General features: G+C 27.1%; 3 protein-coding genes across 3 annotated transcripts in view; all 3 read right to left on the bottom strand.

Moving 5' to 3' along the window:
- LOC113792066 (uncharacterized) overlaps nt 1-13067 on the bottom strand; it is a 33833-nt gene that overhangs the window by 4496 nt on the left and 16270 nt on the right. The gene's annotated exons all lie outside the window — the stretch shown is intronic.
- Nucleotides 1899-3632, bottom strand: LOC113792079 (NDP-glycosyltransferase YjiC-like). The gene is made up of 2 exons (XM_027341957.2): nt 3040-3632; nt 1899-2959 (listed from the first exon to the last, which is right to left on the bottom strand). Exons 1-2 carry the CDS (start codon nt 3572-3574, stop codon nt 2127-2129), a joined length of 1368 nt encoding a protein of 455 aa, XP_027197758.2. The 5' UTR covers nt 3575-3632; the 3' UTR covers nt 1899-2126.
- On the bottom strand, nt 3784-5282 carry LOC113792087 (NDP-glycosyltransferase YjiC-like). The gene is made up of 2 exons (XM_027341970.2): nt 4667-5282; nt 3784-4604 (listed from the first exon to the last, which is right to left on the bottom strand). The coding sequence occupies exons 1-2, from the start codon at nt 5217-5219 to the stop codon at nt 3802-3804; spliced, it is 1356 nt and encodes a 451-aa protein (XP_027197771.2). The 5' UTR covers nt 5220-5282; the 3' UTR covers nt 3784-3801.

The following is a 13067-nucleotide window of genomic DNA, read 5'->3' on the forward strand; positions in this document are numbered from 1 at the left end:
CATCATGATATTTAGGATCATGATCATGATCATGGTCGTTTTTGAGTGAAAAATTACAGAAACAACAACAACAAATGCGGAAGAAAAAATTTTGTCGATAATTTCTATCCACCATTATAATTGTGTTGTTTGTTTTTTTCCAATTAAATGATGGCCAATTTTTCGATGCCTCTTCTATTGAATCACGATGTTTTGACACATAATTTGTATTCACAAAATTAAATTTATTGATATCATAATTCGAATTTATTGAAAGTGAAATTTTGAAAAAAATTTATTTTAATGAAAAAAATCTATTGGCTGATGAATGAAAATTTTCATTGCATTTCGACAAACACAAGGATTATGACAATAACAACAATAAAAACTTTAAACGGGATATGAAAAAATAAACTATGGACTAAGCTATTTGTTAATTATAACTAATGAAGTTAGTAGGATTTTCAATGAAATTTTTTATTGATTAAATGTTGGAATTTATTTTTCGTTTTTATTTATTTTTAATACAAAAAAAAATCATATGATGAGATTCGGTGTGAACAAATGAAATGATTGACTTATGGCATTTATCTATGATAGAAAAAAATTATTTAAAAAAAAGAAAGAAAAATCATGTACTATGCTTTGATATGCCTTGAAAGTTTTATATTGTTCCCTGAAGCTTTGATAAAAACAGGAAACAGAAATTTTTTTACAATCAATTTTGAGCTGCCAATATATCGATGAGATAATGATATGGATAGAAATTCAGATCGAAAAAAAAACTACAAGGCTTACGTGTATATATCGAAGTAACGGAAATTGATAGATAAAAGAATGGCATACATAGTCAGGATGGAATGTCATGGTTTTTTCAAATATTAAAAAGAATCAATGAGGATGGAATTCTTTTTCCAGTTGTTGATTCAATTATTTGATTTCAAGTTCAAATGGTAAAAAAAATGTTACATTATTTTTTTACAAATATAATTTTTTTTCTCAACACAAAACATCAATGGTATTCCAAACACAAACAAACAAACACACGCTGTGTTTACTAAGCCAGTTTTTGTTTTTCATTTGATTTCGATTCTCCAATTCTTTCAATTAATTCTATTCGTCTAGAGCTTTCCACAAACAAAAACTAAAACCAAAACAACGAATGAAAAAGGAGAATCAAAAACCAGTATAATAATTATATATTTAAAAAAATATATACGCCTACGCTTGAACAAACACTGACACATTTCGAAAACAAATTCATTCAATAATAATTGCGGTGATGGCGGCTAATCCTCACGCAACACCAGAAAAAAATTGAATCAAATAATCCAAATAGGAATAAATAGACTCTGCAATAATAAAAAACAAAATGAGAAAAGTAAACAAAACAAAAACAAGCTAATGATATGATAATGAATTGGATTGAAATTGGATCAGGAAAAAAATCCGAAACTCGATAAAACCATACAGACATAATTTAGTTATTAGCAGCAATGACAGCAAAAAAAGGTCACAAAAATGATTAACATCATCGATTCGTTTTTTTACTTTTCATTCTTTCATTTGAAAAAAAATGATGAAAACATTAAAAAAATAAATGAGTTCCGCCAAAATTCCTCATTAGATAGTTTCATTAGTAGCACACATTTAGCAAAAAAGACAAAAAAAAATCGAATGTTTTTGTATACATGGTCACAGAACAAATTTTCATCTATTTCAACACAAAGCACTCGTTTGAGTGTATTCATTTTCGCCTTTTTATCAAAACATTATCGTAATAACATCTAATAGAATTTGAAATTTTAGCAAAATATAAAATCATGATGAAAAGATAAAAGTTAGTGAATTATACTATCAATTATCGAGTTTATTTTGAAAAATAAAGCCATAAAAAAAATTTCAGGCCGCAATAATGGTTTTAGATTAGTGATCGTATGGAATTTTTATTTGGATCATTATCAATTTTTATGATAACTTCAATATTATATATCAAATGTCAACAATAATATCGAATGATTCAGGTTGAATGTCCATGTTCATTCAACGTTTCGCTAGATTGATGACTGGAGAGAAAATTTTATTGACTTTTGGAGAAATTGTTTTCATTTCATTTATTGTTTGGAATAGGATATACAATAATATTTTTATTTATTCATCATCATTGCTTTTTTCTGCTCGACAAATTGTTCGATTCGTTCGCAGGCTTTCATTTTTGAATCACTATCATTACGTATGCGTTCACCAGCTTTTCTACATTTTTCAATCATTTCATTGTCGTTGATAATTTTATTAACTAATTGTATGAGTTCATCGGCAGTGAAATTATGTTGATTCAAACGATAACCATAACCTTTTTCCTGAATACGTTGTGCATTATCATGTTGATCAGCAACCAATGGTATAACCAGCATAGGTTTACCAAATGAAAATGTTTCAGTAACTGTATTATTACCACCATGTGTGATTACCATATCAACCATAGGAAGAATTTGTGTTTGCGGTAAATAAGGTTGTCCCCACATATTTGTTGCTAGATCGAATTGTTCATGAAATTGTCCTTTTGATACAATGTATTTGTGTGAAGTTTGAGACAATGCATTAATAATTTTTTTCATCAATTCAATATTGGAACTGCCGAACGATCCTAATGAGATGTAAATCAATTTATCTTCAGGATGAATTTGATTTTTAAATTCATCTGGTAATTCGAATAATGGCTGTGAAGATTTGTTTTCCATACGACAAAATGCATCGATACGTATGCAATTTTCAGGCATTGGTACAATGTCAGTATAATCTAATTCTTCGGGATAACCATAAATGATCAGTTCGGCTGACCAAAATTTATCATCTTCAAATTCGGGATAACCCAAGTCTTTATTCAGTAAATTCTGATAGTATTTTATGCTAGATATGGCGGTATTGTTTAATTTCTCTGAATATTTTGACCAAGTAGTGCTATCATTTGTTGGGAAGCCTAAAGAAAATCAATAATGAGTGAAATTTATACCGCTCTTTAAAATAATGATCGTATTTTGATTTTCACTAAAATCTTACCAGACATCATTGGTGGCAATTTATCTGAACGAAACATCATCAATGGATTCGCACTCCAAGAATAAATAAATGGAATTTGACCATATACTATGCACGGAGGTATTAATGAATTGTCAATGACAATTAAATCCGGCTGTTCAGTTTTTAGAACATTAGCCATATGTTCATGAACTTTTTTGAAATCATCATAAATTAACTTGCAGAATAGATTTTCGTTTTTATGTCGATCGAAAAGATCTAGTTGATCATATGATGATTTAGCGGACAGGAAACCTGATTCGACAAATGATTGTGTAACGGGAACAGATTCGATTGGATGTGATTTAACACGATCATCAACATTATTTTCATCATCACCATCATCAAGAATGATTTCATCGAAACCATATTTTAGAAAAGTTCCGATAAAATTTCGATTATTAAGAAATGTGATTCGATGACCACGATTGGCAAGCGCCTGTGCAAGGCCAATACAGGCATTTATATGACCAATACCATCGCAAGCTTGAAAAAAAATTTTCAACGATTTCTTCATTATTAATTTGATATATCGAATGCCGATTCAATCACACCAATTTAGAAATATCACCACCATTTATATATGAACATTATAAAGAAAAAAATCGTAATCATTCGTAGATAGATTTGAACAAAATAACAAATCTGCAAAGACAAAGTTGTAGATAAAATAAAATAAAATCGCAAATCAACAAAAGAATGAATGTGACAAATTCGACATCAATTAAATGTATTGAAATGAATTTATTGAGAAATTTTTTGTAAAAGTAGTTCAATTTTTTCACATGCTTTCTGTTTTGAATCGGATTTCCTTAAACGTTCGGCAGCTTGTCTACATTTTTCAATCATTTTCTTATCATTTAGTATCATGTGAATCATTTTGATTAATTCATCATCATCATATCGATGTGAATCGATACGGTATCCAAAACCTTTTTCTTGAATACGTTGAGCATTATCGAATTGATCAACAAACAATGGCATAACTAGCATTGGTTTACCAAAGGAAAATGCTTCGGTAACCGTATTGTTGCCACCATGTGTAATGATCATGTCAACTAATGGTAGAATTCTAGTCTGCGGAAGATATGCACGGCCCCACATATTGGCAGGCAAATTAATCTCTTCATGATGTTGGCCTTTCGATACAATGTATTTGAATGGCGTTTTCGACAATGTTCCAATAATTTTTCTCAATAGCTGAACATTCGAACTTCCGATCGAACCTAATGATAAATAAATTAATTTATCACCTGGTTGTACATTGAATTCGTCAGGAAGTTCGAATAATTCGGGTAATTCACGACAGAATGCCTCCACTCGAATAAAATGATCAGGTAATGTAACAATGTCAGTGTAGTCCAATTCTTCTGGATAACCATAGATATTCATATAAGGAGATAGCATAAAAAAGTCTTTATATGTAATTTTAGGTCCACCAAATTCTTCGTTTAATAAATTTTGATAATATTGAAAACTTGGCTCAATAGTTTGAGCATATTTTGCTCTAAATTTCGCCCAATCAGTTTGATCGTACGTTGGATAACCTTTTCAAAAAATTCATTGTCATAATATTGTAAATAACGTATTTCAAAATAATATCGCATACCCGACGTGGTTGGAGGAAGTTTTTCTGAACGGTACACTGGAAGAGGATTTCCACTCCATGAGAATGCCCATGGAATTTTACCATAGGCAATACATGGAGCGACTAAGGGATGATCGACAATGATCAAATCGGGTTTTTCTTTCTCAATAACTTCGGCCATTTCTTGATGAACTTTTCGTATATCATTGTACATTGTCTCACAAAAAAATCTTTCAATTTTATGTCGATCAAAGAGATCTAATTGTTCATACGATGATTTACCGGATAACATGCCAGATTCAGCGAAAGTATCATTGATTGAAACATCTTTTACTGGGTGATTATTTTCATCGATAACCTTTTTTTCAAATGATTTGTCTTTAGAATCAGATTTAAGATCAAGAATAATTTCATTGAAGCCAAATTTTTCAAATAAACCGGAAAAATTGCTATTATTTAGAAAGTAAATCTGATGTCCACGTTTGGCAAATGCTTGTGCCATACCAATACAAGCATTGATATGGCCAACAGCATCAACTGAATTAAAAAAAATTTTCAAACGTTTATCAATCATTATTATTAGCTATATGTTTGATCATTCAAATTATGAAATAGAATCAACAAATGATCTTAACATTTGTTTTTACATTTAAATAGGAAAAAAAATAATGATAGAAATAAGATATAATTTGACCAGTTTATGGTGATAAGGCTAAAATTCAAACTGGTTGTATTCAATCAAAGTCTAAAACAGTTAATATTACTATTATCGATAGAAAAAAGTATCAATCTGTCAATAAATTTCTTTTTTATGATAAAGAAATATGCACCTTACATTTTTTATGTACTAATATCAAAGTATTCCGACAAAATGATAGTAACATGGTATTTTAAAAAATGTTCCAAAAGAACATCTTATACGTTATCATTCAGATCATTCGATTTTATATTTTTTTTTCGAATATCTAAATTTCTTATCCATATATTCATATATGAATGGTTTGAGGCGGCTTTACATTTTTTGAACAAAGAATTTTCATTATCATGGATCAGTGATAGCATAAAAGATTAAATCAAACAAATCTAGAAAAAATTAGGCTGAACAAAACTAAATTATGTATTCAAGCGAAAAAAAACATCAAGGGCATATTTAAGTGAAGTTTTATCATCAATTGTCATTAGACATGCATATTCATTATGGCTAAAATGTTTCTAAGACTATAGTAACAACAAATTGAATGAATAAAGATGATTAAACAATTCAACATTATAATGATCATGATACGAAACTGATGATAAAAGCATCCAATTGGGAGTCAAGAGTTTTGTTTTTTTTAAGTTTGTTGCTGATCTGTATTTTTTTCTGGTTATTTAACCTCACAAAAAAAGTGAACGGATGAACGTACCGAAAAAAAGGGTCGAGAATATTCTATTGTGATGAAATAGACTGAAAAATCGGCTTTTCTTTTTTTTCATCATGCTGACATGAGCTAAATTCTTTTGTATTTTCATCATTATAATGGAAATTGATGTTAATGATGCTAATCCAATGATATGGAGAAATAGTTTATTTTCAAGAATTGAATAGATTTTTTAGCCATTTTCTTGAAAATGAAATAACAAAATGATGGTCGAAAACATATTATTTATAATTATGATAATTGAAAGCCAAAATCCATGACAAAATGAAGAATAAAATTCTTGTTAGGCTAATATTCAAACCTTTGACAACAAAAATTTAAAGTATTTTATCTTTGACTGCATAAACGCTTAGCAAATACATAAATATTTGTGTTTGTGTTTGTATGCATCTTATAAATGTCAAACTAATTTACTGTTACCAATTACACTGAACCAATGTCAATTGAATGTATAATTATTTTGCTTGGCAATACGATTTTCATAGGTGAAAATCTTGAGAAAATTCCAAGAATATTTTAACAGAGAGGAGAAATAAAAACAGAATGTATTTCAAACTGTTTGGTTGATGAATAGCATTGGTGAAAATAATTGGAAAAAAATCCAAATCACAATGATGATCATTGATCTTCGAGAGATTATTTCCTAAGCCCGTGAATGTGTTTTTCTCATCATTCCTTTGTTGTTGTTATTGTTGTATTGTTATTGAAATGGTGTTGACAATATATAATATTGTGATTGAAGAAAATGTCATTCCCATCCAATGACCTAAAAGATTATTGATCGCAATGTTTGCTATATACAAATGAAAATGAAGATTTAAGAATTAATATAGAGAGAAAAACAATAATAATAGCCTAATAATAATGAAAAAAATGTACAAAAAAAGGTGACAAACAAAAAAAAAAATAAAAAAAATAAAGACTATTCAATTCTATTGGGAATCAATCAAATCGATTAAATGAAAGGATTCTTTTCATTAAGCAAAAAAATATGAGATGAAAAATCATTCAATCAATTTGTTTTACATTTTTTTTTCGTTTCTCATTTTCTCTCTTTTTATTTTTCTCTTCTCATATGTCATAATACTGTAGTTTTTGGTTCATTTGGCATTCTTTTTTTTAAGAGCGTAGGAGTATAAGTCTTCATTTAATTTATGAAGAAATTTTCATATATTATAAAATGCAAACAAACATCAAGGACAACAAATAGGAAATTATAGTCGAAAAGTGCAAATACAAAAACACATGACAGAAAAAAATGATAGCAAAAAATGGATAAATAAACGATTCGAATTCATATTCATTAAAGTAATTTAATATTCATTATTGATTATTAATTTGATGGCAAAAAAAACAAAAACAGTAAATGCAAATTAATACTGTAGTTGACATAGGAGAAAATAAGGAAACAAAACAAAACCAAAAAATTTTTGCAACCACTCAACCGATCATTATGATATATCAGCACAGCCAATATAGAAATACAAAAATATGAAAATATTTGTTGTCCATGCATAACAAATATCGTTTTGGAAATCGATAAAAACCATTTTCCATTGAAACAACAATAATAATTTGAGATTTCCACATAATTTAATATTGATTTCTGAAAATAATAATATTTCATTTTATTTTATTTTTACTTGATATTAAAGGAAAAAAATGATGGTTTGATTGGAATAAAATAATTCAAATCCAAAAAAAATAAATCATCACTATAGCACAAGAAGAATGAAATAGGGAAAAAATTATATATTTATCACATAAAGAAAAAAAAAGAATAAGAATCTGATAGTGTAGAATGATGATTATGATGATGAATATAAAGATATATCTGGGTCTCATTTTTCCACCATAATCATCTTCGTAATAATAATAATAATAATAATGATCACTATTCGAACAACAACAGCAAAAAAATTATGATTACAGTAACTATATCCAGTTCATATGTAACTTTTTTTCACTATTAATTAACGATCATCATCATCATTATCTAAATATATCGATGAGAATAATGAATCTTTTTTTTCAGAAAAAATTCCTTTTACTGCTTCTTCTTATTTGAACATAACATTAACTATGACATTTTCGAAAAAATATTTCGTATTGACAATGATGAAAGACGACTATAGTCAGATATTGTATCAGTTTTTGTTTCGATTAAATCAACGATCCTTTTGGGTATGATTTGCGACAAAAAAAATGAAAATAAAAATAATGATAGAGGGAGAAAATGAAAGAAATGATTACATCGATACATTCAGACAATCGCATCAGATTTTTTTTGATGTATAAGCGCTTGCTCAGCCAATAACATAGCATATTTGTCGATGGACAACAACAAAAAAAGACCAACAAAAACAAGGCAACAAATCTGGGCGCAATAAATAAAAAACATTTTGTCAGATTTTTTTTGTTTGTGTATTTGTGTAAAGAGCAACGGTAACGTCATAATAAATCTCATTTTTTAATCTGTTTTGATTGCGTATTTTCAATTTAATTCAAAAAATTGAAAAAAATGAAATTCTTGTTTTTTTCTTGTAACCAATGGTGACATTAAACATCGATAATGTAATTCAATGGAATGGGGAAAAAATTGCAAAGTTCAAAAACTTTGTTTTGAAAAAGAAAAATTTCGAGCGAAGGAGATCAAAGAAGACAATTTCACTTAAAGTAAAGAAAACATTTTACGGAAAAAAAGATGTATTGATTCAATTTTTGATTGAATTGTAATGTTAGGAGTGGCAACTGACAAAAACCATTTTTTTATAAATGAACAATCCTGATATATATGAAATTTTGAAAATATGTATTGTTTCCAAACATCATCATCAAAAAAATTATCGATTTATTATCCGGATATTTTATTTATCATCAATTATTATTATTTTTTCATCCCATTCAATAATGGCAAAACAATTATCATTGAATTTTGTCATTTCAATGTTCATTACACAATGAATTTTAAGAATTCAACAATGAATATGAACACAATCTTTTTAATACCATAATTACGACTATTGAATCGACCAAATTTTCATTCTATTTATTTAAAAAAACATAATTCAGATAAATGAAATGAGAATGGTGAACGAATTCATTCGTGCTGAAATACTACCAGTCACTTTTTTTTGAATTTTTAGAATTCATTAATGATAATAATTGAATTTCATTTTTTTTCTTCATATAAATGAATATTATAAAAAATCAAACAAGGTAAAAACCAATAAATTTTCAGCATTAATATTCTACTTGATTGCAATAATTTATTCACAACTTTTTGAATATTCATTTTTTTCTGGTTGGATAAACCGAAAACGAGAATAGAGTGAATTTGAGCTAAATCAAATATAATGATAAATTATTAATCAGTTTTTCGTAAAATAATTATGCAATAATATTAGACATAAAATTGAAAATGGATCGTTATTTTTTTTTGTCATTATCATTGTCATCTTCATTAATTATTGTAATAGTAAAACAGGAAAAAAATGAAATAAAATCATGGGAATCGACACAAACGGAGAAAGAGAAAAAAGTAATAATAAATAATGATAAAAATTCCATAAATTAGGAGCATAAACAAAAGCATCATCATCATCTTATAGTTTGAGACTATAGCACCCAGATACACTCAAACTCACATGAACATTATGTGTGTATGTTTGGATGTAATCGAATATTTGATATGAAAACATAATAAAACAAATAACAACTGAATTCATTTTGATGTTAATGGATTTTCTTTTCTTTTTTTTTACTTTTCATTTCTATTATCAAATGTCTTAAGATTGTCCTGTTTTTGGATCAAATCAAATGAAACAATGTGAAAAACATGTAAAGAAAAATAACGGATTTTACTTTTTTTTTGTCAACGGATTTTCATTTTCCAATCATTCATTAGAAAAAAATTTCAAATTCATTAGAAATCTGTTCGCATGTTAGGAAATCAAGTTTCTTGATAAATTTTTTTTTCATCACTTGCATACTTATCAGTGTTGACGTAACAATCAACATAGATCATGAAATAGAACAAAACGGTAAGAAATGAAAATTCACAGATAAGAATTTTAAATTTCGAAATAATTCATACAAATTGTGTGTTTGTTTGTTTGTTTTGTATTGTTCTGTTTTGTGTTGTTTGTATTGTATTTCATTTAAATCCGATTACTGAATAAATCGAACTTGAAATGAAAAAAATTGTGAAACTTTAAAAATTTATTTTAGTGGAAACTAAATAAAAAAATTGTTTGAACGAAGTGAAAAAAAAATCCAATGGGATTTATTTGAATAGAAAACGATTATATTGCTTCAAGCAATGTTTGAATGATAAATTTTTTTATATAAAAACAATTGATTTAGATTTTTTTCCACATTTTCAAATAAACAATGATCGAAAAAAGTTTTCTTCACTGCTCAAAAATGAAATTTTTTATTTAAAATAAAATAAAATTGACCGACACTGTTTTCTTTGATCATACAAAAAGTATTCCTGATTTTATTATCGCACACGATAACTGAAAGTTTTTGGAAATAGGCAAAAAAAATTCAAATAATTCGTCAATCAAGTGTTTAGAAATTCTTTTATTTTTTGATTTTGATTTTGATCAAGGATAAAGTTTTGCGACACAAAAAAAATCATGTAAACATTTGGGAAACTGAATTTCATTGAAAAGAAACCATTAGAAAATATATCTATAGTGATCGGTGAGGAAAACTTAAGTGTGCATTTAAATAAATATATAAAAAAGTGAGGGGGAAGATGCAGAGAAAGAGTAGGTGAAAAATCTGGAATCAGCGAGAAAATTGATGCCCAATGATAGAAGAATCAAATTTCGAAATCAAACTATGTAATAATAATGATGTAACGTGGACAACATACAATATTTTTAGGAAGACTGAGAAGTTCTTTCTTTCTGTCATATTTTTTTCCAAAAGCTAAGGAAGAAAAAAAATGAATTTTTACAGAGCTTGGTGATCATCATCAACATTACAATTCTATAAACAAAAGAACACAGACAATTTAAAATAAAAAAACAAGAATAAAGTACGGAACCAAATAAATTGGCAACAACAACAAAACAATTCTTCTCATCATAGGATTCAATACAGAAAAAAAACATAAACCAAGAACCAGTATAATAGTATAGCGAAGGACAATGGAATTAGCAATGGGACCAATAGTGAAAAAAAATTCCAGATAATAACGATGGGTAAAGAAAAAATGATGAATCAATAAGGATGAAAAGAAAATTTAGAAAATTTATCATGTAAATTTACACAACAGACATAAAAATATGTTTGGAACAATGATTTTTTTTGAGAAAAAAAAGCTTTTCAAATTTTACATGATGGTAATGATCTGTACGAACATCCACAATTTAATAAATCGATCAATCAATCATTCGATTCAATTGATCTGGACAAGAAAAAGAATCTTCTTTTTTTACATTATTATCATATGATACAATATCAATCATTAATATTGAACATAATTTTTTTTAACAAATAAAAAAACTTGTCATTTCATGCTACATCGACACATCCTACCTAACGACAACAAAAACAAAACAAACCTTGTAGACACTTTAAACAATGAACTAAACACTAAAACACTTTTGGCTATATTTCTGCCACATCAATTTATCTATTTTTGTTAACAGGAAAAAAAGATACAAATAAAAATTGTCATCTTTTCATTTTGAATCTTTGTTCAGTTTTGAAATAAATAGACCAAATTGTGAAATATTCAATCAATAATGATCCAATGATTTTGATGATTAAGTAAGTGAGTTTATCTAGTCGAATAAAATAAAATAAAAATACCTAAATTGTAGTTGTTTGCATCATCTAATTTCTAACATTAGATATATAACCACCAATGAATTGAAGCATAATCTTAATGTCTAAAAAAAATTCTTGTCCTTTTGATCAATTTGACAAATTATTTCGCTTGTTCGTTTCTTTATAAAGATTTTGACGCTTAAAAAAACATTAAAAATCCCATTAGTGTCGATTCTCTTATTGGATGGAGGACAGAAATTATACACAAAAATATAAACATCATGTTATTTTTTTTCTTAATGAAAAAATAAGAAGGCCACTATAGAATATTTTTCGTAGAAAAAAGTAAAAGTATTTTTTTTCTTTCTATCACAATTTTGTCAATCATTCGAAGATTGATTGATTGATAGAATAGAGAAATTTGGCCAAAAAAATTACAAATTGTAACTAGTTAATAATTCGAACCAAATTGTACATCGAAAAGAAAAAAAACCGAAACAATATGTGTTCCAAATGTGTGTAAAATGTGTTCTGGTTTTCATTTAACATTATGAAGAGATGAATGTTAAAATTTTAACAACAACAAAAATAATTCAAATAAAATTGCATTTATAATGATGATAACGACAATCTAATACTACATATATCCATAATAATGTTTAAATTTTGAAAAATATAAAGCGATAGTGTGAAAAAAATTAAGCCCCTTAGGGTCCAGTAACTTTTCTTACAATTTCACATTCTCACAATTCCGGTTACGATAAAGATGACAAAAAAAATTCCATTTCATTTTTCAATATGAAAATATCTCCGTATGATTAGACGTTAAACGTAGAAAAAAATGACATTCAAATGAAATTTTTTTCCTATCATTCAGAATTTGAAAATGAATATGAAAAATTTATAAGTAAAAATGAAAACGAACAGAAAAAAATTGATTTAACACGAAAATTTTTTCCGGTTGTCGTTGGTGATGTTTTTTGTTGTTGTTGTTATTGTCGTTATCGATGTGAATCTATCCATAAATTTCTATAATTTAATAAAATTACGAATTCTTTTCTTGTTTTATTCTTATCATCATTTGAAATGATCAGATAGAAATGTCAACCGACCAAACTATTATTGATAAAAATATGTCGATAGCTTCAACGATAAACAACAATGAGAGTATAATGGGAGGTCTATGAACACATTTTTTCGATGTTGCATAAATT

The sequence above is a fragment of the Dermatophagoides pteronyssinus genome, unplaced genomic scaffold (genome assembly GCF_027571235.1).
Source record: "Dermatophagoides pteronyssinus isolate colony J.1.1.1.1 unplaced genomic scaffold, Derpt_VIB-CSIC_2022.12 sq0002, whole genome shotgun sequence".
NCBI lineage: Eukaryota > Metazoa > Arthropoda > Arachnida > Sarcoptiformes > Pyroglyphidae > Dermatophagoides > Dermatophagoides pteronyssinus.

Excerpts from the sequence above, each read along its gene's own strand:
- LOC113792079 (XM_027341957.2), bottom strand. The coding sequence starts at position 3,574 with ATGAAGAAATCGTTGAAAATTTTTTTTCAAGCTTGCGATGGTATTGGT. Across the intron at positions 2,960-3,039 it reads ATTGCCACCAATGATGTCTG|GCTTCCCAACAAATGATAGC; the intron begins GTAAGATTTTAG and ends GATTTTCTTTAG.
- LOC113792087 (XM_027341970.2), bottom strand. The coding sequence starts at position 5,219 with ATGATTGATAAACGTTTGAAAATTTTTTTTAATTCAGTTGATGCTGTT. Across the intron at positions 4,605-4,666 it reads ACTTCCTCCAACCACGTCGG|GTTATCCAACGTACGATCAA; the intron begins GTATGCGATATT and ends TTTTTTGAAAAG.